The following is a 25888-nucleotide window of genomic DNA, read 5'->3' as shown; positions in this document are numbered from 1 at the left end:
CTGACTCTTTATGACCCCATGGACTGAAGCATGCCAGGCGTCCCTGTCCTTCACTATCTCCTGGAGTTTTCGAAAACTCATGTCTATTGAGTCAGTGATGCTATCCAACCATCTCATCCTCTGTCACCCCCTTCTCCCACCTTCAATGTTTCCCAGCATCAGGGTCTCTTCTTATGAGCTGGCTCTTTGCATCAGGTAGTCAGAATATTGGAGCTTCAGTTTCAGCATCAGTTCTTCCAGTGAATATTCAGGATTGATTTCCTTTTTGATTGAATGATTTGATCTCCTTGCAGTCCAAGGGACTCAAGAGTCTTCTCCAGCACCACCGTTTGAAAGCAACAATTCTTCAGTGCTCAGCCTTTTTTATATAACTCACCACAATGAAAATCAGTGGGAGTCCTGAGTTTGTTTCCTGAAACTAGACGGTCCATCTGGGGGTGACGGGAGACAGTAACACCCAAAGTGTATTGCTGATGTCCAGTCTACTTTGTAATCTCACTTTGGTTTGCACCCCTATGAGAATCTAACGCCCTCAGGTGTAATGTAAGTGATGAGGAGAGGCTGTAAATACAGATGAAGCTTCACTTGCTCACCCACTGCTCACCTCCTGCTGTGCAGCCTGGTTCCAAACAGGCCATGGACCGGTTGGGGTTTACAATTATATGTATATACAGGGACTTCCCTGTAGCTCAGATGGTAAAGAATCTGCCTGCAATGTAGGAGACTCAGGTTCGATCCCTGGGTCGGGAAGATCTTCTGGAGAAGGAAATGGCAACTCACTCCAGCATTCTTGCCTGGAGAATCCCATGGACAGAGGGGCCTAACAGGCTGTGGTCCGTGGGGCTGCAAAGAGTCAGACATGACTGAGCAACTAACACTACTACCATATAATACGTATAATTTAAAATGATATGTATATGTATATATTGAGCTGTTCAGTCATGTCCAGGTCTTTTGAGGCCCCACCAGGCTCCTCTGTCCATGGGATTTTCCCAGGCAAGAATCCTAGAACAGGTTGCCATTTCCTTCTCCAGGGGATCTTCCCAACCCCAAGATTGAACCCGTTTCCTACATTGGCAGGTGGGTTTTTTTTTTTTTACCACTAAGCCACCAGGGAAGCCCCTGTGTATACATACATACATACATACATAATATTTATATCTATTAAACATACATTTCTTTTTAAAGGGTCAGTCATTCATTCGTCCTCCAGTGCTGATCCACTTAACCTGGAGGAGTGAGGTTTGCAGTTTCCTGCATTGTGCCAACTATTTCTTAGTAAGAAATACTAAGGACACAACTGAAGTGATTAAGAAGTGAAAGTGACTTAACAGCACCTGTCACCCACAGGGGCCTTAATCTAGCGGAAAATGGGAGGAAGAGGCTCTAGAACTTCAGATTCTCTGTGGCTATAAGGGAGAAAAACGCATAGTAAATTAAGTCCCAAATGCCTAAGTTGTGAATCACTGCATCAATGATGTTTGTGAGAAACAGAATTTTTGGTTTTCCGTGCCCACCGTCTGCTGTAGGAACCAAAGCATCAGTGGTTCCACGTCCAGTACAAACAGGGAAGAGCAGAAAAACCCCTGGTTACCCCATGTCCATAGCCAGAATGCTCCAGCCAACAAAACACAGGCCACCTTCGCCTACTCTGAGATGAATGAGCTAGGTCCTTCGCTGAGAGGAAACTGCTTCTGCTCTCCTAAAATAAAATGTCCATCCAACCCCACTTCCTCAGGAAGACTGTCCACAGAGAGGACATCCTTCACAGAAAGGGCTGGCCAATAACCAGGACTAACAATGGAACAGCTTCTGCTGTCCCCTCTGTAGAGGCATCAGTCACATTTTAAAATTCTACCTTTATTTCTATGATTGGCACTGACTGCCTAACAGACGCCCAATTAAACCCTGCTGTTGAACAAATGAGGGGATGAATAATAAATATACTAGACTGAACCCTTCAAGGGCAGAGGCCAATCAGAGCTCAGTGGCAGGTACGCTGCAGCCAAGCGGTCAGATTTTTGTAGAATTTGGTCTTCTCACTGTGCCAGCCTAAAGAAGGTTTAATGTGTGTGTGAGTCGCTCAGTTGTGTCTGCTGACCCACACTGTCAGCACGTGAACATCAGCCTGGGTACAGTGCCAGATGCACTTATGTTAGTACAATACAGAAAAAGGCCTGAATTAAAGGTGCCAGGACACAACCTTTCTGAGTCAGGTTTCCATTATTACTCAGTTGTACGGACGTGAGCACGTTTCAGAGCTTCAATTCCCTTCCAAGTGGGCATACTCGTTACATCCATCCCATAGGATGTGGGGACAAATGAAGTGGTAGGTTGTCATGCCAAAAGCATATTACTGAAAGGCTCGGTGTGTGCCAGGCACCATAGCAGGTGCAGCAAATACAAAGAATAATTATATCCTGTGCCACCTTCCAGAGCCCAGGGCCGTGTAAATCACACTGAAAAGGATCAAATGCTCCTCCAGATTAAGAGATGATTACATCACTATGACGAGCACTGTGTTCCTTCATGTCCAAGTGGGCACCACTGTCTGCCACTCTGACCGGAATCTCCCAACAGCAGGCATCAGCACCCCTTCTTTCCTCTGCACCACTCTCCTCCCCAGCTCCCAGTTCAAGAATCCACACTCTAGGGTGCCCCAATCAATGGCATTCCCGACCTGTTTTCAAGGCTGTCAGGACTTGGCATAAAGAAGGGCCACGTGTTTTATTGGCCCTGCTAAAAAATAAAATATAGCATCTTTCATATGATAGGAACCAACAAGGAAACTTTCCTTTAATTCCCTTTTCACACTTTATGGTAAGTAGCAGGGGGGGAAATGCATATATAGATCGTTCCTAGGCAAAACTGTGAAGCTAACAACCAACCTATTTCTACCTATGTGCAGTCTCTTTTATTTTACTAGAAATGGGAATCATGGCCTCTTGAAAAGAAAAATACATCGCCATTCTGCATTTAGCTGTATTCATATATTGCAATTCTGTATTTTTTTGTTTGTATTGTAAAAAATTCACATAATAAACGTTGTGATATAAAAAAATTAAACAGAAGGGCCATGTGTATTGGCAGCCCTTTGGCTCTTGGCTTCCATTAACGCTAAGAGGAGGAAAGAAGCAAAACACCCAGAGAACAACTGCTCTGGCCCCTGACAGCTGCAGAGAGAGGCCCAGCTTCATAGCATGTCTCCCGAGGTCTTGGGGGAGGTCAGAGCAGCGGTGCATCTGCGTTCTAGAACTGAATGAAGCTGCACTGTCACAGGGAGGGGAGTCGGGCCCCAGCTCAACCCCATCATCTCTCTCTCCAGAGTGGGGTGGAAGACACTCCTTTCACAGCTCCTGATTTTCCACTTTTAGAAAACCCACGGATTCTTCCCCGGTGGTCCAGTGGTTAAGAATCCGCCTGCCAATGCAGGCGTCATGGGTTTGATCCCTGGTCCGGAAGGATTTCACTTGCCGTGGAGCCACTGAGCCCATGCATCACAACTACTGAGCCCACGCTCTAGACCCCTCTCAAGCGGCAACCACTAAGCCCACGTGCTGCAACTACTGAATCCCGCGCACCCAAGAGCCTGTACTCTGCAGCTAGAGAAGCCACAGCAATGAGAAGCCCATGCAACTAGAACAGACTCTGCTCGCCGCACCTAGAGAAAACCTGGAGGCAGCAATGACAACTCAGCACAGCCAAAAATAAATAATTAAATAACAATAATAAGTAGGGATCAACATTGTTAACAAACACATGCTTATCGTCTCTCTCTCTCTCCCCTCCCTAGGACGCATACTCTGCTAGGGCAGAAACTGTTTTGTCCTCTATTGTTTCTGGTGTCTAGAATAGTACTTGGCATGTCTTACGTGTTCAATAAACACTGATTGGATTAAGTAGGGGGGAAAAAGGGGTAGCAGGAAGGGTGCATCAATCGCAAAATCCTTCTCTCCTGCAAGTGGAACAACTGTTGTCCCGACCTGGAATTAGAAGACTCAGAGAAAACTAGGAAAAGGAGTATTATCATGGCAACCACAGATCCAAAAATAAAAATAGCCTTCAAAGCTGCCACAGGTCCTCAGTGGGAAAAGGCTAGTCACTACCTGGGCCCCAGGTTGACCACAAGCCAAAACATTGTTCCCGAAGTGCCCTTGCACTCCGGAGCCTTGTTTTGGGAGCGGTCAACCACTCTCCACCTCATGATGCCAAGCTTGTCTCCTGGAATAGAGACCACCCTTACAACAGCAGCCGTGTCTGGTCTGTGAGCACTCACAGTCTGAGGGAAGGCACAGCACAAAGGAAAAACCGTGAAAGAAATCAACAGGCTTAAAACAGACCAACCACATGCAGTGATCCAGATTTACATAAATGGCATACAAGGGCATAATTATTCAATTTCAAGAGGACTTCTCACTTTATAACATAATTTCCAATAGAATTTCATGAAAATCAAATTTCCTTACAGCTCTTCACCCATTTGACTATTCACTGTATAAGTGTACGTTTACTGGGCTCCTACTAGGATCCATGCAAAGAGTTTAGCGGTACTGAATAAAACAAGCACTGAACAAAATTAACTCAACCTTCATAGCTTCTGATCCAGTGAAGGATACAATGAGACCAAACAGTCACAACTTAAGAACACAGATTTGTAATAAATACCCCAGTCGGGAAATAACTTGCCAGAGGAGAGGGTAACCGAGCAAAGATACAAAGGAGATGAAGGGCAAGACAGCCAAGCAAGTCAGTGTTACAAAGGAGGAATTCCGTGTGGAGGAATGATGTCTGTGAAGACCTGGAAATAAAAGGAAGCATCCCTGGGACTTCCCTGGTGGTCCAGTGGTTAAGAATCTGCCCGGCCATGCAGGGGACAAGGGTTCGATCCCTGGTCAGGGAATGAAGATCCCACATGCCCTGGAGCAACTAAGCCCGTGCACCACAACCAGGAAGTTCACACACCTCAACCAAAGATCCGTGTGACACAACTAAGAGCTGATGCAGCCAAATAAATAAATGAATAAACAGGAAATGAAAGGACGATCTCATCCAGGGCACTGAATGGTTACTCTGGCTGGAGGCCGAGGACTGGGAGCAGCAATGAAGGAAGCAGGAAGGGGAGCAGAAGTGCAGTCATGAGGACCACTCTGGCTGCAGATGCCTGAAAAATATATGTGAGAGACGGTGGTGGCCCAGGGAGCTGCAACAGTGGCAGAGGTGAAAAGACAGACTTCCTTCCAGGGAAGGAAACCTGGTGAGACTGAAGGGTCACAACGCCCACCACAAGGAACAGAGGGGAACTGGTTTGGAGGGAAAAATGGAGAGTCAAGTTACGGACTGCTTTGAAGAACATTCCAATGGACATGTCCATCAGCCAGTTGAAGGGCTGAGCCTCAGGCTCAGGAAAGAAATGAGGTCTGAGATGTGTATGTGAGACTGCTCATCATCAGGGAATAAATAAATTCAAAAGAGTGAATGAAATAGCCCAAGGATAGTATGTAGATTTAGGAGGAGGAGAGAGGTGGGAGAGTGAGGGGAGATAGAGAAGGAAAAATAAACCTAGATTGAAAACCTTAAGCAGACCAACACCGAAGAGATGAGACAGCCAAGAGCAGACACAAATTATAAAATTATAAACTCATTTTCAGCACCGATTAACAGATCAGAAAAGTGACATCTCATCAAAGAAACAACAAACCACTATTCCAGCTTACCCTAACCAGAGGAGCAGACTCAGAAGCCTCACAGACCACCAAAGAAATCTGTGTTATTAACTAATGACAAAAACAGCATGATTCTTCAGTCACGTGTACTTAATTCTGTCTCACAACTCCATATTACAAACAAGAAAAGACACTGAGGCCCAGAGAGACTAAGTAACCTGTCCAGGCTCACACAGTAAAAAAATAAAAATGAAAGCAGAGCCTCCACCCCCATGGTGCCTCAGACAATCCCTTGGACTGATGAGAGTGAGGGCATTCGTCTAGGACGAACCATCATCCTGCCTCTAACAACAGACAAGGCCTGCCGGAGCTTCCTGGGTTCACTGATGAAGATATGGCTCCATCCTGGGCAAAGATGAGCTCCTTGGGACATGGAATGGGGGGATCACACAGTAAGGTTGCAGATCTCTTCTAGAGCTATCTCTGCCACTGACCAGCCTCCTGGCCTTGGACCTTCCCAGTCTGCTCAAAGTGGAAGGGACTGGAGACTTCCCTGGTGGTCCAGTGGTTAAGAATCCACTTTGCAATGCAGAGGATAAGGGTTTGATCCCAGTCAGGAAACTAAGATCCCACATACCACGAGGCAACTACTGAGCCCATGAACTCTGGAGTCCATGCGCCACAACTACTGAGCCTGTGCACTGCGACAAAATATCCTGCCTGACTCAACAAAGATTCCACCTGTTACAGCTAAGATCGGATGCAACCATATAAGCAAATAAATATTTTTTAAAAAGAGATAAATGAACAAATCCCACCTACCATGAAGACTAGATTTTCTGACAGAGAAGGAGAATCAGAGCTGCAGGTACTAACAGGTGGCAGCTGAGTGCGAGAAAAGTCTAAGCAGGAGTGAAATCTAGGTCCCAGGACCCTCCTCCCTTCTCCCTCCCAGCAAGTCTTTTCCGCAGACCTACTTTTTATGTTTTAATCAGAATTCCATATGCTACTGAAATTATTTTTTGCACATTGGTCTCCCCCAAAGGCTATGAACTCCTCAAGGAAGGGCCACTTGTCTCCATCTCTGTGTCCCAAGCATACAGGACAGCAGCTGATTCTCTGCAAGTGTCCAAAAGTGTTTGTTGAACTTGAGAATGACTTCTCCTGAATTATCTACATTTTCAGCCTGATCTCTCTGGTGTCGACAAACAGAGGCACTTTGGGAAGCAGTCCAGGCATGGAGAAGGCACTTTGGAGAACTGTCCAGTGTTCCTAAGAACTTTCTGAATGGGCGGGCCACTTCCTGCCTTGTTCCATCTGATTCCAGCTCTGTCTTTTAACACGTGTGGCCACCAGTCCCCCCACTGCACCTGCAGGGTCCCACAGCCCCCACTGGAGAACCAGTGAGGACCAAGTCACTGGTAGTGCAAACCAAGCTTCTCCTAGAATCTGGAAGCAACAGCCCGAGTTGCTAATAAGTCGTCTCTGAAAGAATATTCTCAAAGGACACTGACCAGATAGTCTTCTCACCTTCCCTGAGGACAAAACAAGAGAGAACATGTTTGATTTATACCATGGAGGATTTCAGTTAGATCTTGGGCTCAAAAACACAGAAAGAAGTAACCAAGAGAGAAAAGGTGGTACAATCCTCCTTCCTGGGGCTTTTTTTTTTTTTTTCTAATGGGATCTTCATATGCCAGGAAGATGTGCCTCACTGTAGACACAGGGAAAAGGCATGGTATCAACCAAGCCAAGGGCAAACTGTTCTCTGGAGAAGCTCCACCCTGTTCAGTGTAACCTTTATTACAGCCATCCCATCCAATCTTGAGAATCACAGAAAGGTCAGGAAGAGCTCCGGAGTATAATGACCCAGCTGGGAAACAAATGGTTGCCGAACCAAGGCAGACTGCTCGGAGGAGTCAGACTGGCAGTCACACCAAGCTTGGGTCATGCAGAACAGGAGGATGAGATTAAACAGCATCTTTTTGATGAGAGGGCTCACATCCCCCCACTTCAGAGAAATATCTCATCCTGATGACTCCTCCAGAAACAATGCTTCAGAAATTCTTTTTTCCTTATTTCACAGACTTACTTGTCCTTGACCTATGGGTTTATGTCTTCCCTTAACCTTTCACTGGTACAAAATATAGAAGAGCTGGTGAAAAAGAAAAGTCTCTCAGTTACAAAGAAACTCTGAGAACTTCCTGGTGGTCCAGTGGTTGGGAATCCGCCTTCCAATGCAGGAAATGTGGGTTTGATCCCTGGTTGGGGAACTAAGATCCCACATGCCTTGGGGCAGCTGAGCACACAAGCCACAGTGAAGAGCCCACGTACCACAACAAGGACCCAGCACAGTCAAGGATAAAATAAATAAATTTTTTTAAAAAAGAAACTATGAATGAGAAAAAAATACTGGGAAATAATATGCCAAGCATACTACTACTGGTTGGTTTAGCATAGTATTAATAAAATGATGAGCTCTTTTCCTTTTCCCTACTATCCAAAAGTTTTATATTAACTAGCTATTTGACTACACACAATCATCACTGACTTTTTCTTTCAATCTTTTGGTCAAACCATGTGGAATGTGGGATGTTAGTTCCTCCATACATTGGGAGCATGAAGTCTTAACCACTGAACCACCAGGGAAGTCCCTCGCTGAGTTCTATATTTTGTTCACTTAATTTTGGTTGTGCTGGGTCTTCGTTGCTGTGCGTGGGCTTTCTCTAGTTGCAGCGGCTCGTTTCTAGAGCACGTGGGCTTCAGTGGTTGTGGCGCACAGCTGCCCCACAGCTTGTGGAATCTTCCGGGACCGGGGCTTGAACCTGTGCCTTCTGCGTTGGCAGATTCTTAGCCACTGGACCACCAGAAAAGTCCCTCGTTGACTTTAATAATGAAAAAATTCCTTTTAAGAGAACAAGCTGTAAGATGCTTAGATTCAAAAATGTATTGCTAAACTAACTGTCCATTGTCATTCTGTATTTCCCGAGTTGCTGGAACAAACAATAAAGGGTTAACACACTCACCCCCTGCCCAAATGGGGCCCCAAGGCAAATTATTTCTGCTTAGTGGCAAAAGAAAAGGGAAAAACCAAGTAGGTTGTGGATTATTTTTTTCAGTCCCCTCACTCAGCCCCCTCATTTCCTGACTAAACCTGTGAACCAAAAACAGAAAGAGCAAAAAATCTCTGTGGTTAGAGCATGGAGGAAGGAGGCACCAGGCTGGAAGAAGTTCCAGAGACGTGACAGATAGAAAGTAGCCCAAACTTTAGAGGTTAAAGTCAGAGGCCTGAGTTCCAGGCTGTAACCCAGATCTGCCACTGAGATGTGCCTAATCACCAGATTTCTTTATCTCATCTGCAAAATCAGGGTGGAAAACCAGAGCCAGTTAGAGTACGGGCAAAGGACGCAGAAGAAAGCGCTTCACAACCATCTGACCCAAAAGATGTATCAGGGCCTCAAATGAAAAAGCCATGGGTTTCCAACCCCCTCTCCTCTTTACCACTGGTCATAGCGAAAGCACAGCCTCATCTTCCTGGCGATGATTTTGATCAGATTATCAGGACTGAAAATCTGGGCACAGGGTCTGAAAACAGGGGAGAATATTTGACACTGGGACTTTCTTTTTTTTCCAAAATATTTATCTATTTATTTTTGGCCGTGCTAGGTCTTAGTTGCTGCGTGAGCTTTTCTCTTTGAGACAAGCAGGGGCTTGCCGGGCGTGGGCTTCCCATCTCGGTGGCTTCTTTAGCTGCAGGGCAGGAGCTCTGGGGCACTCGGGCTTCAGCAGGTGCTGCTCCTGGGCTCCAGAGCACAGGCTCAAGAGTTGTGGCGCCCAGGCTTAGGTGCTCCGAGGCATGTGGGATCTTCCTGGACCGGGGATCGAACCCATGTCTCCTGGATGGGCAGGCAGATTCTTCACCACTGAGCCACCAGGACTTCTTCTAGGAAGTGGCATGCAGCTATCCACCCTGTGTCCAAGTGGCACGGGGTGGGGGTGGGGGTGGGCCAGGCCTGACATCTCTGTGCACCAGCTTGAAGCCTCTCCCATCCTGCCTTCCTTCCACATTCCATTTTCCACCCTGAGAACCCTCCATCCCTTAGAACCCTCACCATCTCCTCTGAGAGAAAAAAGGTTCCTCAGGCTCCAAAGTCACAGGACAAGGGTTCATTAACCTCCTCACATGCTGAAAAGCATTTCTCTTCACACGAGGTACCAACTGCCCCTTGGCAAGCCACCACACCAATCTGGGCTTCAGAGGAAAGCACCCCAAGAGGCCAGCGGCTCCAGGAAAAGCCTGCAGACATCGTAAAGCTCTGATACATACAGCAAGCCTGCAGTCACCCCCCAGGCTCTCGGACCAGTTTGGCTCTGTATCTGAACACCTGCTTCAGGGCTTAGTGGCTCACTCATCGGAGTCAGGAAGGAAATTCCCCACTGGCACCTCTGCCCTTCGAGTGCCTTAAGGAAAACTCCAGAGTTACCCTAGAAGCAATGATCAGTGACCAGCATAGCAACTGGTGCTGCTGGGAGAGACTAACCAAGCCAGGCAGAATTATCACCTGTTAATCTACCCCATGGAAATCCCAGTCTCTCCCCTTATATGGAACTGGCACCCCCTGAGTATATAACCACCGTGGAAACTGTCAGGATATCAACTGCCACGGAGGAAACTGGCCAGTGTGAATCAGCCCACAGGGCTTAGATCCGCCTTCTCAGTTTCCGCAAACTGTATGAATCCGGAAACCACATCTACAGCCCAAGGCTGGCTGTTTCTCACAGAGCAGTTCACCTGTACCAGGTAGCACCACCCTCATATAACCCCATGCTGACGCCCAACCCTTGGCCCCTACACACGTCTCAGCATCCATCCATCCTTCAAACCTCCTTCCCACCTCCCCCTCCATGTGACGTGCGTGCGTGTGTGCGTGCTAAGTCGCTTTAGTCGCATCGAGTCTTTGTGACCCCAGGGCCATAGCCCTCCAGGCTCCTCTGTCCACAGGATTCTCCAGGCAGGAATACTGGAGTAGGTTGCCATGCTCTCCTCCAGGGGATATTTCTGACTCAGGGATTGAACACATGTGTCCTGCATCTCTTGCTCTGCAGGTGGATTCTTTACTATTGAGCCACCAAGGAAGACCCCCTCCACGTGGATGGGATCTCAAATACGCAAGAGCCAACCATTCCCAGGCCCTGGGGAGATGGTGCTGTGTAGCTGCGAAGAGCACATGTCTCTGGAATTAGAAGAACATGACTCAGATTTCACCCCTGTTTCTGTGTGGGACCAGAGCAAACGAATCTCTGAACTTCAGGTTCCTTGGCTGTATAACCCACCTGGGGCTTTGTTGGGAGGATTAAATGCGTATTTAAGGCACTTAGCAGAGAGTAAAATGCAGTCCCCACCCTCAAGGAATTAATGGTCTGGGTGAGGTTTAGTTTAACCTTATCCAGCACCAATTACTTTATCTGCTGACAAATCACAGGTCTCCTCTTTGATGCTCTGTGTGAAGAAAGACATGAATTCTCTCCTTCTCACACTCTGTGCTTCTCCCATATGGCGGGGTCCTCACTGAGGTGATGGGTGTGGCATCTGGATGCACTCATCAGATTGCTCCCTGGAAACTGAGCTGAAACTGGAAGTAAGACTCCCTCTGAAGGTCAGGGGAAGGGGATGAAGACTCAAGATAAATAAACCAAGGAGGGACTTCCCAGGTGGTCCAATGGCCGGGACTCCACGTTCACAATGCAGGGGGCCCAGGTGCAACAAAGGGTCCACACGCCACAACTAAGACCCGATGGAGCCAAATAAATAAATGAATGTTTTAAAACAGATACGTTAACAAATACACCAGTGATGGGTAATCTCTACCTGCAAACACGCATGTCAGCTAGGCTGGCACCAGACAGATAACCAGGCCCGCCAGGCCTGCAGAGTCAGTGAGAGGTACCACCTGAGATCAGACGCGCAGCCGGGAAGAAGACATGACAGGGTCGCTACGTCACAGAGAAGAGGAGACAGAAATGCCAAGGGAAAGCGGTGCAAGAGGTAGGACTAAGGAGGATGTCCTGGAGAGACAGAGAGATGCTCTGTGTCCCCCAGAAAGATAGCCCAAAGTCAGCCAGCCCCACCTACTCACCCGCTCCTTGGCACTCTCCCACCCTCCTCCGCAGAATGACATCAGGATGCTGTCAGAAAAGTTGTATCTCTGTCCAATTCTGACCTCTTGCTGCATTCCAGCAGGTGAGAGGGACTCTGGTGCTCAATTTGGGTTTTGGGGTTTTAATTTATATAATTTATTAACTGTGCTGGGTCTTCTTTGCTGCTCTTGGGCTTTCTCTAGTTGCCGGGAGCGGGGGTTACTGTTTATTGTGGTCCCTGGGCTCTTCAGTGCAGGCTCAGTAGTTGTGGTGCCTGGGCTGAGTTGTTCTGGGGCATGTGGGACCTTCCCGGACCAGGGATCGAACCTGTGTCCCCTTCGTTGGCAGGTGGATTCTTATCCACTTGGCCACCAGGGAAATCTCTCAATTTGGGTTTCAAACAATCACCACAACCAGTTATGGCGAAAGGATCTAGGGAGACATGTGGGTACTAGTTCTAAGAGCCATCACCTTCAGACTTCATTATTCACAGAGCTCAGAGGGCAACATGGCCAGCAAAAACCTGTGCCACCTTATGTCAAACAGTGGCCAAGATGACAATCCCCAGCTGTAACAGTAACTGCTGGAAGAGTTGTGCAAGGCTCCAGCCTCCACCTCACACTCGGTTCACACAGAACAGCAAGAATTCACTGCCTCCGATACCACTCTGTGCATGTCTCTCCCAGGTTCCAGAACCTACAATAAATGGCTCCCCATTGAGTTGAATCCTCTCTGCAGACAAAGCACACTGTCCATAGGATCTCAATACATCTTTGTTGACTGACTGATTAATTGAAATTCAAACTCTTCAGCACACCTCATAGTCTGTCAGCCCATCACATCACTACCCTCATTTTCCCACATCCCTCATCAAGATCATCCCCATCTTCAAGCCAACACATCCAAATTGTCTTCACTAAGAGGCATCTGGTTCCCATTCAAAACTCAGCTCCGTATAGAAAAGACTTGTGATGGCCTAGTCTGGAGGGGAGAGGACGGAGAACAAGGGGATTGAAGGTGATATATAAAGGGTATGGGTTTCTTTTCAAGGTCATGAAAATGTTCTAAAATTGGAGTGATGACTGCACAAACTTGTAAATATACGAAAATATACACTGAATTGTGTACTTTAAAGCTGACTGAATTGTATGGCATGTAGATTATGTGTGTACCAAGTCACTTAGGTTGGGGCTGACTCTGCATCCACATGGACTATGGCCCCCAGGCTCCTCTGTCTATGGGATTCTCCAGGCAAGAGTACTAGAGTATGTTGCCATGCCCTCCTCCAGGGGATCTTCTCCACCCAGGGATCAAATCAGTGTCTCTTATGTCTCTTGCATTGGCAGGCAGGTTCTTCACCACTAGGATACCTGGGAAGATTATGTCTCAATAAAACCATCATACAGTAAAAAACTCAGTTCTGGATTCATCTCCTGCAGGATATTTTCCCTGACTCATGAATAAGGATACTTTCATTATAAAGACTAGAGTAAAAGTAATCATTCATTCACTCGTTATTAATTTATCCATCAATGAACATCTATTGATCATAACAAAAGGCCAAGTACAGTGCTAGACAGTGAAAATACAAAGATGAACCAGAAAAAATTAGACTCGGAGTACTCCAAGGTCCTTGCTAACTTCATCATTTTCTCTACTCCTATCTCCCCAAAGAAGAGGAAAGAGGTCTCCTGATTATATTTTTATCTTTGTGCAGTTAAAACCCACAAGCTGGGACTTCCCTGGTGGTCCAGTGGTTAAGAATCTGCCTTCCAAAGCAGGGGACATGGGTTCAACCCCTGGTCGGGGAACAAAGATCCAGCATACTGCAAGGGAACTAAGCCCACACGCTCTGGAGCCTGCATGCTGCAACTACAGAAGTCCAGGTGCCACAGCAAAGACCCAGTGTAGCAAAAAAAAAAAAAACAATCCACAAGTTGAGGCCCTCTCAGCCTCGTGCCATATGGGATAGAATGGCATCGAAGGCCTGCGAAGGGTCTTTTCTTTGGTGTGGAGAGGTACCTGGGGTGAGGATCACGAAGAGGAAAGATGCCCTACAGGGCATGCTGTGCTCATCCCCTTATCTGAGCCAGAGCTGGGTCACTTCCCCATCAGCATCTCCAAATCCTGTAATGTGTGAGGAGCCCCGGGTTGCTGCTCCAGGACACGTGGGTATGTAACCTATACTCTGCAGCACACATCCCCTCTATGTGAGCCACTCACAGGAAGAGGACAACACTCCTTCCCCCTTGCACAGCAAAGGGACGTTTACAAAACATGTCCACACATATCACTCTTGAGACCTGCCATCAATCTACAGGTCGTAAAGATGAAAGGAATTGTGCAAGGTTCCCCAGCTAACAAAGGACAGAACTTAAATATAAACCCAGGTCTCCTGACATGGGGCTTCCCTGGTGGCTCAGATGGTAAAGAATCTGCCTGCAATGTGGGAGACTTGGCCTTGAGCTGGGTTGGGAAGATTCCCTGGAGAAGGGAAAGGCATCCTACCTCAGTATTCTTGCCTGGAGAACCCCAAGGACAGAGGAGCCTGACGGGCTACAGTCCATGGGGTCACGAAGAGTCAGACACGATTGAGTGACGAACACCTCCCTTTCTCCTGGTATGAGATCCAACGCTCTTTGGGCCCTATTGCCTCTAAACGCCAATTCCTTCTCAGGGAACCGTCCTGGCCATCTACAATCACTCATTCACCTGACTGCTTCTTTTCTTTCCCAGAAACCTTCTACTTTTAAGGCCTAAAACAGATGGGCTTTTGTTTTAGCCACAATTGAGACAGATTCCAACAGGAGGCAGTTCCACAGCAGTTAAGAGTAGAGACTGGAGTCTGACAAATCTAGGTTTGAATCCAGAGATTGCCTTTTTCTACATATACACCAACATTCTTCTAACCCAGCAAGTCACCACAGAAAACAACTGCCAGTTTTTAAACTATTCCTAGAAGGTGAAAACCCTTCCTGATTTAAAAGTATATTCCCTGGGACTTCCCCAGTGATCCAGTGGCTAAGACTCCATGCTTCAGATGAAAGGGTCAGGGGTTCAAACCCTGGGTGGGGAACTGGACCCCAGAACCGGGTCTTGTGACACAACAAGAGCTGGGATGCTGCGACTAAAGACCCAGCATCTCACAGCAGAGATCAAGGATCCCGCTTGCCGAAGACAAGACCTGCTGCTGCTGCTGCTGCTGCTGCTAAGTCGCTTCAGCCGTGTCCGACTCTGTGCAACCCCATAGACGACAGCCCACCAGGCTCCGCTGTCCTTGGGATTCTCCCGGCAAGAACGCTGGAGTGGGTTGCCATTTCTTTCTCCAAAGCATGAAAGTGAAAAGTGAAAGTGAGGTCGCTCGCTGCACCCAAATAAATAAAGAAACATGAATACTTTAAAAAATAAATAAAAGTTTGTCCCCTGCTCCAACAAAAATGAAGATTCCACTGAACCCTTTTTTTTGGAGTTGCGGGGGCAGGCTTAGAGGATCTTAGTTCCCTGACCAGGGATCAAACCTGTGCCCTCTGCAATGAAATCGCTGGACTGCCAGGAAATTCCCTGTACTGCACCTTCAGAGAACTCAAAACCAAGAGAGACATCTCAAAACCAAGACACTACATCTTCCTAAAATAACCAAATCCACCCTATCCCCACCCTGACTACCAATGTAAGACTGTCCTCCGTACACATGGCAGAATCTCAGGGTCAAATCTCAGGGTCTTTTAGGGTCTCTCACATTTGAGGGGAAGCTGACAAACCGGGATGAACTATTTTAGTTCAAGATTGGCTCCCATCAGGCTTCCCTGGTGGCTCAGCGACAGAGAATCCGCCTGCAAATGTAGGAGGCACTGGATTGATCCCTGATCTGGGCAGGCCCCAAATGCTGTGGAGCAACGAAGCCCATGTACCACAACTACTGAGCCTGTGCTCTGGAGCCCGGGAACCGCAGCTACTGAAGTCTACACGCCCTAGAGCTCTGTGCTCTGCAATGAGAAGCCCGCACCCCACAACTAGAGAGTAGGCCCCCGCTCGCTGCAGCTAGACAAAAGCCCACACAGCAATGAAGATCCAGCACAGCCAAAAATAAACAAACAAATTGAGACCCCACAGACAAGTGGTCTACCAGGCTCCTCTGTCCAAGGGATTTTTCAGGCAAGAATACTGGAGTGGGTTGCCATTTCCCCCTCCAGGCGATCCTCCTGACGCAGGGACTGAACCCTTCTCTCCTGTGTCTCCTGCACTGACTGGCGGAGTCCTTACCACTGCACCACCTGGGAAGCCTCCACCACATGACACAGGTACACTTCTAAAGATTCCATCTCCTCAATCCCAGGGAAACTCACAGGCCTTAATTTCTTATCCTAGTCGCCTCCCATCCTCCTCCTTAACTACCACATCCCCCACACTCTACCCAACCTCCCCCCCCACCTCCTGCCTCCCAGTCACAGCACCCTCAGCTAGTATCAGACAACTCACAAGAACATTCAATCAATACTTGTTGAGCTGAGATGAATGGAATTGAACAGACTGGGAGGAGGTGTCCAGGAAAAGGTCGCCAATCGCTCAGCTGCCTCACACAAAGGCACAGACCATTGTTAAGATACAGGGCCTTAGGGTGTGAGAGTAAACGAGTAGGTACAAGATCTCAATGAGCCAGTAAGGACAGCCCCCTGTTCCCTCCACCAGGCAACTGGCTTGCCTTAAACCTAACTCCCTTCTTCCTCCAAGGCTATGTGGAGCTGCCCTACCTACCTGTCTCTTAGACAAATTCTCTGCCTAGGGAAAGCTAACTTCCCAACTACTCAGACCCAACATCTACCCAGGCAAAAAGTAGATGGCACAAACTACAATGGTGTGGACCTGGCCTAGCTGTCTAAAGATTCTCTGTGGTAGGAAACCTGACTCACTCAATGTGAATACACCTCCTCTACACGTGGGGGGCCAGGAAAGACAACCTGGGGTGGCCAAAAATTAAATAATCAACATTAAAACGGAGCTTAGAGACTGAAGTCTGAGTGGAGGAACCACTACATTTCTCTTGCCTCCTACGATCTCCATCAGTGGGACTGAGAGTACCTACCACAAAAAGGTTCTGTGAGGATTAAAGGTGGAGATAGGCGGTGAAGGGCGCATCCTACTGACCCGAGTTTGCTAAGGGTTCAGTAAACACTAGCTGCTATGGTTTTTACTACTCGTGTTGCTGTGAGGATCCGATGGGTTGGAACGCAGCGTGAAGCCCCGTGCACACGTGTACTGTAAAGTCACCGGGCCCCACCTGGGCTGGGAAGATGGGTGACACGTGGGCAAGCCGTCCACTCGGGAGAAGGGCTCCTGCAATCCTCCGCGAAGTTTCCCGGGTGCCCTGGGACGCCCCCCCCTTCCCCCCGCCCCGGAGGCTCTGGGGAGGCCGGAGGAGGAACGGGGAAGAAGGCGGGGACGGGACGGCACGTACCTGCTTTCGCTGCACTCCTTCCGCTCCCTCACCCGCAGCCACTTGCGCAGGAGGAAGCGTTTGCGGCGCGGGGAAGCGCTGGGCGTGGAGCAGTTGGACCACGGTGTGTCCTCGTCGCTGGAGGGCGTGATCTCGATGGATGGCAGCTGCAGGAATTCCTTGCCGGGCGCCAAGACGCCGGGCAGGTCCCCGCTCAGCCCGGCCTCCAGGCTCGGCTCCTGCACGTTCTTGGTGCGGCGCATCTTGAAGCGCCGGCGGCGAAGCGTGGGGGTCGACGAGCTGGACCAGACCGGGCTGCCCTCGGGTGCGCCCAGCGGCTCGGGCACCTGCAGGGCGGGCGGCTGCAGACTCTCCATCATGTTGGCTGCCGGCATGGGACCCGCTGCCTCCGCGCTGCCCCGGCGCCTCGTCGCCCGCCGGCCCGGCTCCCCTGCCCTCGCCCGCGGCGCCCGGCCTCTCACGTTAGGAAACGCTCGCCGCTCGAGCCGCGAGCAGAGCCAGCTCGTCCTCCGGAGCGCCGCGCGGGCGGAGCGGGCGCGGGGGCTGGCGGTGCGGCCGCCTGGATTCGAACTCGGCGACCCGCAGCCGCCCGGCCGCCCTCTCCGGGGTTCCCCTCGCGCGCCCTCTCGTTTTCCTTCGGCGGCGCTCCCTCGCCGGCTGGCGACCGTGCCCGAGCGGGACTCGGCGGCCCGCGCCCCCAGGGGAGGCTCGGCAAACTCTCAGTGGTTTGCGCTCGGCAGACTAGGCTGGGGAGCCGGCTTGGCGCTGCAGGGAGGCAGAGAGCGGGAGGAAGGGGCAGAGGGAGGAGGAAGACGGGGAGAGAGAGAGAGAGGAAGCAGACGCTGGATAAAAACAAAAGAGGAGGAGCGGGGGGCGAGGAGCGGGCAAGGGGGCGGGGGTCACGTCTGTCCAGAAGGGGCGTGCACGGGCGGCGACAGCTAGTGTAACAGTACCCGGGATTCCTGGGGAGGGACTCTACCTTCGAGTCCCGGCTGCTCCAATCAGCCTAATGAAACAGGATCACCGCCCAAACTTTCTCAAAGCGACGATTGGCCGGGCAGCTCTTATTAGTGTTAACTCCTAGCTTTTTCTAGGAGGGGGAGCGGGACGGGGTGGGGGTGGGGGAGAACCCAAGGAATTCAGGCCATAATCGCCAGGGCCACCCAAGCATACAGGGTTGAGGCGGGGAAACTAGGAGACTCTTCGGGCAGGATTTCCTCTGCTGAGAAAGGTGCTTTCTTTGAATCACTTGGGGTACAGGCGGGGGCACAGGAAGCCCGGACACAGTCGGAGGGGGGGTCAGTAAGGTTCCTAGAAGCTGCTTCCAAAATGACAAGCGGAGAAGAGAGAGAGGACAGCTCTGTGGAATAAGCTGAAGACAGCAGACATGACATACGGAGGAAGGACAGCCAAGAGGACCTGAGAGACACAGAGCACAACGGGACCAGTCAGGAAAAGGGGGGTGGTCTCTACATCTTGAGTGATCCCCTCCATATCAAAGCCACATTCCATGCACAGAATAAAATTAGAGGAAGGTGAGCATGAAGCAAAGGGTGTCCCGGGGAATTGAGGGTACTCCCTTTACATTTCTGGGGGTTGGGTCAATTCTGCTTCCACTTGCATGGACTGGGTCACAAAACATCTGTATGTCCCCAGGTCATGGAACCTAGAAAGTCTGGGTCAGTCCTGTAGTTCCCAAGCTATGCTGAACCCCTCACTCTCTAGACCCAGGTTCCACCCTAAGAGACTGGCCCTAGAACTGATCCACCTCACTGAGGAATCCTCTGTCAAGACTGAGTCTAAAGAGCCCAGCTCCTATAGCAAAGAAGTTAACAGCCACCCTCCCTCCCAGCCCAGCCCATATGCCTCTCCAGTAAGTCTTACATGTAAGAACCCAAGTCGAGATGTGTGTATGTGTGTGCTCACTTAGTCATGTCTGACTCTGTGCGACCCCCATGGACTGCAGCCCACTAGGCTCCTCTGTCCATGGGACTTCCCACGCAAGAATACTGGAGTGGGTTGCCATTTCCTCCTCCAGGGGATCTTCCCAACCCAGGGATCGAACCCACGGCTCCTGCACTGGCAGGTGGATTCTTTACCACTGAGCCACCAGGGAAGCCCCAAGTAGAGATGGGAGCTTTCAGACAGACCAGGAGGAACACAGATAATGCACCTTGAAGTCCAAGATGCGGTTCATCTTGTCCTCTCTGCCCTTCCTATGAGTCCTGGAGGGAACCGATGCCTTGTTTCTGTGCCAGGATGGTCACAAGAGCATGTCGCAAATGTCCCAAAGCTGAGGAGAAACCACATTCCTAAAGACTACCAGAGCTCTGCAAGAAAACACACCCCTTCAGTTCGTGTGACAGCTGGCCCTGGGCCCACCATGCCCTGCAGTGACACCTGGGGAGGGGGGCATGGCTCCAGGCATCCTGACACTGCACAGCCTCCCCAAGGCCAGGAATCTGAGGGAAGTACATTTCGCTCGGGGCGAGAGAGACCGTAGCCAAAAAAACTAGAGCCGGTTGTTCAGTCGCTAAGTTGTGTCCAACTCTTTGCGGCCCCGTGGACTGCAGCAGGCCAGGTTTCTCTGTCCACTGTCTCCCGGAGTTGGCTCAAGTTCATGTTCATTCAGTCGACGATGCCATCCAACCATCTCATCTGTTGTTCCCTTCTCCTCCTGCCTTCAATCTTTTCCAGCATCAGGGTCTTTTCCAATTCCTGGCCAGAGCCAGACCACCCATAAACGTCTTCCTGGAAGAGTGGCCTGTCTTGTTTCTGACTCTTTTCCACATCCGATCACCGGCTCTCTCAAGGGGGCTCAGTATCACTCTGTTTTCACTCCTGGATATGTCACGGAAAGGAGAAACCCCTTGCCATCAGGTGTCAGGCCGGGCAAGCAGCCGGACACTGCATCCGGCTCTGGGAATGCCAAGGAGGCGTTCCACTCTTCAGGCTCCGGAACTAAGCCACGGAGTTGCTCACTGCCTTGGATTTCCTCCAAGGATGAGCACTCTGCCGGGGATCTGATAACTTCTCGGTTAAAGGAACCTGCTTGTTGAGGGGCTGTTGAAGTCAGAGAGCCAGGTCTTGGGGGTTTAGCGGGCAACAGGAAGGTGAGTCAATACCATTCACCAGGAAGCCACAAAACAAAACAAGAGAAAACAAAACAGGAGGGTCCACAGACAGGTGCCCAAAGATCCCATGGGTACTTGGGGGAAAGGGAGATTCACCAAGAAGGGCAGCCCCCTTTGACATTGACCGTGAGCCCTCTGAATTTAAACGTACGCCTCTTAAAAGGAAGAAAACCTAGCAGTTTCCTCTTCCCACACACCTCAGTCACTTTTCCACCCACGAGAGATTCTGAATCTAAAATCTAAACTCCTGTGAGATTTAATTTAAGCCTGTGCCCAGCAGTCCTGGAGAATGATCATTTACGTCTCCTCCGGCCTGAGGGAAAACCTCCTCTACACTCAATCTGTGAGTGTTTCACTTGGCTGGAAAGCACATAGGTGAAGCCCTCAACCACTGCCCTGGCTCACCTCCACCTGCACTCTTGGCTTCAAGAAAAGAAAGTACTTGTCACCCAATAGAACCCTATTTTTTTAGGTCCAATAGTTAAGCCTTCGCCTTCCAATGCTGGAGATGAGGGTTCGATCCCTGGTCGGGGAGCTAGCATCTCACATGACTTGCGGCCAAAACTACCAAAACATACAACAGAAGCAATATTGTAACGAAGTCAACAAAGACTTTAAAAATGGTCCACATCTAAAACATAAAAATTAAAAAAAAAAAAAACCTTTCTCAAAGCACATCCACCAGAAACTAACACAACATTGTAAATCAACTCTGTGCTACGTCGCTTCAGTCACGTCCGACTCTGTGCAACCCTATGGATGGCAGCCCTCCAAGCTCCTCTGTCCATGGGATTCTCCACGCAAGAATACTGGAGTGGGCTGCCATGCCCTCCTCCAGGGGATCTTCCCCACCCAGAGATGGAACCCATGTCTCTTATGTCTCCTGCATTGGCAGGCGGGTTCTTTACCACTACCACCATCTGGGAAGCCCCAAAATCAACTCTCTTTCAATTAAAAAAAAATTATTTAAAAAAAAAAACACATTCCTCATTCACCTTCAGCTGTTTACTTGTCCCTATCAAATGGGACATTAGTTTGAAAATGAAATGCCCTCCAGCTACCAGTCGTCATTACAGTGAAAACTCTAGCACATTGAGGGAAGAGTGAAGTTTGTCCTTCTTTGGATCCTGTCCAGTGTCCTGCGTGTTCTGTTTGTAGAGTAACCTTTACACTTTCATAAAGAGCTTTCATACATAATATTTTATCTTCCAGTGACCCTAGCAGATGTTATTACCTTCATTTTGTAATTTATTGAAGTGAGACACAGAAAGATATCCAAGGTCGCAGATAAAAACACAATAACTGATCCATGATAAAGCCCGAACTTGAGCCAGGGTCATCTGAAGCTAGTTAGAGGCCACTCAAATCTCATCAAATGCATCAGCTCTGGACATCAGGTCCCTTGCAAGCAACATAATTTTACCAGCCCCGATCTTAGTTGGCTTTATCACTAAACAACATGAAACCATTCAGTTCCAACTGTTATTTTACAACTGAGGAAATAGAAATGCAAAGTTTTGAAAAAGTTTCTGAGAGGAGCTGGTGTCAGGGGGTCAGGACTAAAGAACTTCAGTCACTGCATTTTTCTCCAATTCCCCCCACCCCACCCCTCATCACTTCTCTCCCATATTTGGCTCTCAGCTGACTCAGAGGTGCCCTCACCTCTGGCCCCCCAGACAGGTGGTGCCTAAACACCCAGGCCTCCCTTCCCCCAGCTCACAGCCAGGCCTCTGACTTTAATGAAAGGAGCTCATATTACCAAGCAACTGTTGTTTATTCTCAACTGTTCAGGCTCCCTTTTCCTGCAGACACAAGACACCCAGCACCTGTCTTATTACTTTGGGAGACCCACAAACTCCAGAGTCCATTATTGAGTGGAAAACTTCCAGGAGGGAATGTAACTGAAACATAGCAGCTATGAAGCTAGATTCCTTCTGGATGCACATCCAGGTGAGTGGGAAATGGAAGGAGCAGGCCCCCACAGACGCACATCCCTCCAGCCCTAAGGATGCCAAGGGCAGGCAACTCCCAAGAGCACGAACAGGTGTGTCCCCTCCAACACGGCTGCCACAAGACAGTCAGTCCCTGCCCTCAAGGAGAGGACACAGAATCTCTCTCCCGCATGGCATCAGAGTAGCCAGACCCAAAGGCTCCCATGGAGCGGAGAAAGAAGCAGCAAGTGGGCGTTCACAAAGAGGAACTTGCTGCCATCAGAGAAGCTGGAAATTCTGATAGAACTGTGGATGAAGCCGTGAGAGCAGTGTAATAAACTGTCTTCAGAAACAAAATGAAGCACGGCTGGGTGGGACTCAGAAAATCTCCTTCTGTTACCGAGCAAGCAAAAATGAGTTTGGGACTTTCCCTGTGGCTCCAGTGGCTAAGACTCTGTGCTGCTCCCATTGCAGAGGCCCGGGTTCAGTCCCTGGTCAGGGAACTAGATCCCTGACGCCACAACTAAGAGTTCACGTGCCACAACTAAAGATCCTACGTGCTGAAACTAAGAATCACATAAATAAACGAGGCAACGAGTTTGTGTAGCACTCAGGGTGGGAGATTCAGGTTAGATGATAAACATTTCCCAAGAGGAAGGCCAGGTAAGGGCTGCAGTGGATGCTCAAAGATGGTGACAGGGCAGCTTTCTCTGCACGGCTCCAAAGGTAACTGGAACCTGATTAGAGGCAGAGGCAAGGAAGAATTTTCTAGTAAAGGCCCAACCATCATGGATCTGTGGAGCCCAGATTCTCTCTCTTTTAAATAAAACCAATTCACTTAGGCCTAAAACAAAGTCCATCTGAATTGATAGATTTCTGACTCCAGCCATTCTGATTACCGGATACTAAACACCTCTCTGAAACTCACAGAAAGCTTTTGTATCTTGCACCGTGACACAGAAATACAGGGACCAATGCCCAGGGAGGTGAGGGACAAGAAGCTGGCAGTAGGGACTGGGGAGACAGGTGGAATTGGAGACCGTAAGCGTCAAGCTGTCCCCTGGTGGCTTGAGTCTGTTCCTTCCTCTAATCCCTACCTCATTGCCCCACGCACGAGCTCCCTACTGAAGCCATCAATGCGGTTTCCACATTCAGCCCCTGTAGTGGGAGGGGGCTGGAGGATGTTGGCTAAACACAACCTAAATAAAACCATGGTGGACCAGCCTCACCTCTGGCTTCTCCTTCTGAAGAAAAGAAAGAGCTTCAGGACTTTTCCCATTTCAGTTCCCAAGGACTGTGCACTGGCAAGGCCTCTCAGCCCTGGGAAATACACAAGGTTGGCGGCGTGCTTCCGCCAGCCTCCGTGGGGGTCAGGGTGAGCAATGACGTCACCCCAGGAGGACTGTCGCCAGATAAGCCTCCCTGGTTTAACTGCTCATCAAAAGACTTAGGAGTCAAACCAGACTCTTTTGCACAACACTTGGCTGACCCTGTTTTTTCAGACAGGCATCATCACTTGTCCTCCAAATCTTCGAAGGACATCGGGGCTGGAAAAGACTTCCTGAGGTCTCTCCACCCATCCATTCCAGGGGAGGCAGCTGGCCTGCTTTGGGTGCTCTGCTGCTTTCCTCAGAAGGGTCCTCACATACTGTGGGCGCTGTAAACTAGTGACCGTGTGCACAGGCTCACATGGCTGCTCTCTGCCCTTCCCCCACTTACCATTAGATTGGGGGTGAGTTATTTAATTTCTCTGTGTCCCTGTTTCCTATCTTAAAAAAAAAAGAAAACAAGATAATTAACAATGTCTCCCTCCTACAGCTGTGGTGAGCCTCTAAACAGCGTAGGGCACTTAGAATAGTGCTTGGCACATAGTAAGCTATAAATGTCAGCCTTTTTGTACCTAATTAAGTCTCCGTTATAAGACCTGTATTAGGAAACACGACTACTTCTGTTGATTTTCCATTCAGCTTAATTTTAAGAGTCCTTGTTAAGCTAGAGAACCACATGAGGTTTCTTGGTAAGCCCTGGGGAGACAGCAAGCTAAGAAGGACAAAGTGTGTGCATTGGAGCGTACAGCCTAGCAAGGCAGAATGAATGAAGTGCAAAATACAAGTGCAAACAGGTGCGAACAGAAAATCAATTTTAACGAGAGGAAAAAAGGTGGGCTAGGCAGGCTTCATGGAGGCATTAGTACTTAAGGCGTAAAGTATGAATTTCACTAGAAAAGGTGAATGGAGCACTCTGGAGTAAAGGAACTGTTTGAGTAAGAGGACTGAAAAGAAGAAGAAGGAAAAGAAAACCCCTGGGGAGTTTTGGAAAATAGAGAGAGAAGTCAGGGCTTATGGAAGGACGCATAGAGGAGGTAAGGCAGGATAAACAAGAGGGTCAGATTGGCGAGTATTCAAAGTTTAGTTCTAGTCTTTATTTTTAAAAAATATTTTATTTGTTTGTTTGGCTGTGTCAGGTCTTAGTTGTGGTGTTCAGGTTCCCTAGCTGTGGAGTGGGGGCTTAGCTGCCCCATGGCATGTGGGATCCTAGTTCCCCGACCAGAGATGGAATCCACGTCCCCTGCACTGCAAGGCAGATTCTCAACCACTGGGCCACCAGGGAAGTCCCTAGTTCTATTCTTTAAACAAAGGGATGTTATTCAGGTTTGGCTGGGGGTGGTTTTTGGGGGGTGTGACATTATGGACCTGTGTTTGAGGAACATCAATTCTGGTGACAGTGTGAAATACGTACTGGAGAAGCAAAAGATGGGACACACAGAGGCCAATTCAGAGACTGTCATTCAATCAGTCTGTATTTTTGGAGTACTGACTACATGCACGCATGGCAAATACTGCAGGTAAGAGATGGAGAAAATCTGAAACAGGCTGGGAGAAAAATGTGGAATGAGAGGAGACGGGCAAGGGAAGGAAGAGTTCTACAAAGATTTATTCAGAGACATAGACTGGAAGAAAACCAAGAATGCGGGATGAATCAGCAGTCAAGAAAGGGAAGGAGCCAGAGTTCGTTGAATGACTACTACAAGCCCGGCACCAGTCTAAGTGCTTCACACACAAAATCCCATTCGACCCTCCCAACCACCCCGAGAAACAGACATCAAAAGCTCCATGTTAGGAGGGGGAGAGATTTTAAAAGGTGCCTGACTTGCCAAAGTTCATACAGGGAACAAACGGAAGAGGAGCACAAATTTAAACCAGGGTCTCTGTGCTTTAAAACTCATGCTATAAATTACACCACATTTCAGAAAGGTAAGTGATGCCAAATGCCGTCACGAAATCAGGCAGGAGGAAGACGGAGAGAATCCCATCAGGTTTTGTAATGGGTCGCTGGTGTTCTCTGTGGGAACAGTGGTGGTGAGAGCAGGAATGAAACGTGACTGCTACAGGTGGTAGAGGGTGGAGCGAGGCCACACACGGAGGCTGCAAAAACCACGAGTCCCAGAAACCAGGCGGTGAAAGGAGTGTCTTTCATTCCCATTCATTTTAAAATAGTTATTGAGCATTTTCTATGTGTTCAAGTCTCTTCTAAGGATCTGGAATTAGACTGGGAAAAATGTGTGTG

At 49.1% G+C, this 25888-nt stretch overlaps 1 protein-coding gene across 1 annotated transcript in view; it reads right to left on the bottom strand.

The window, feature by feature from the left end:
• GRAMD1B (GRAM domain containing 1B) overlaps positions 1-17630 on the bottom strand; it is a 184827-nt gene extending 167197 nt beyond the window's left edge. Inside the window, exon 1 of the mRNA XM_052652474.1 lies at positions 17257-17630. Within this exon, the coding sequence (XP_052508434.1) occupies positions 17257-17630 (374 nt within the window). The remainder of the gene's footprint in view (positions 1-17256) is intronic.
• Positions 17631-25888: the final 8258 nt, after the last annotated feature.

This window comes from Budorcas taxicolor, chromosome 15, assembly GCF_023091745.1.
Source record: "Budorcas taxicolor isolate Tak-1 chromosome 15, Takin1.1, whole genome shotgun sequence".
Classification (NCBI taxonomy): domain Eukaryota; kingdom Metazoa; phylum Chordata; class Mammalia; order Artiodactyla; family Bovidae; genus Budorcas; species Budorcas taxicolor.
The sequence above is the reverse complement of the archived record's forward strand: the minus strand, read 5'-3'. Positions and strand labels throughout refer to the sequence as shown.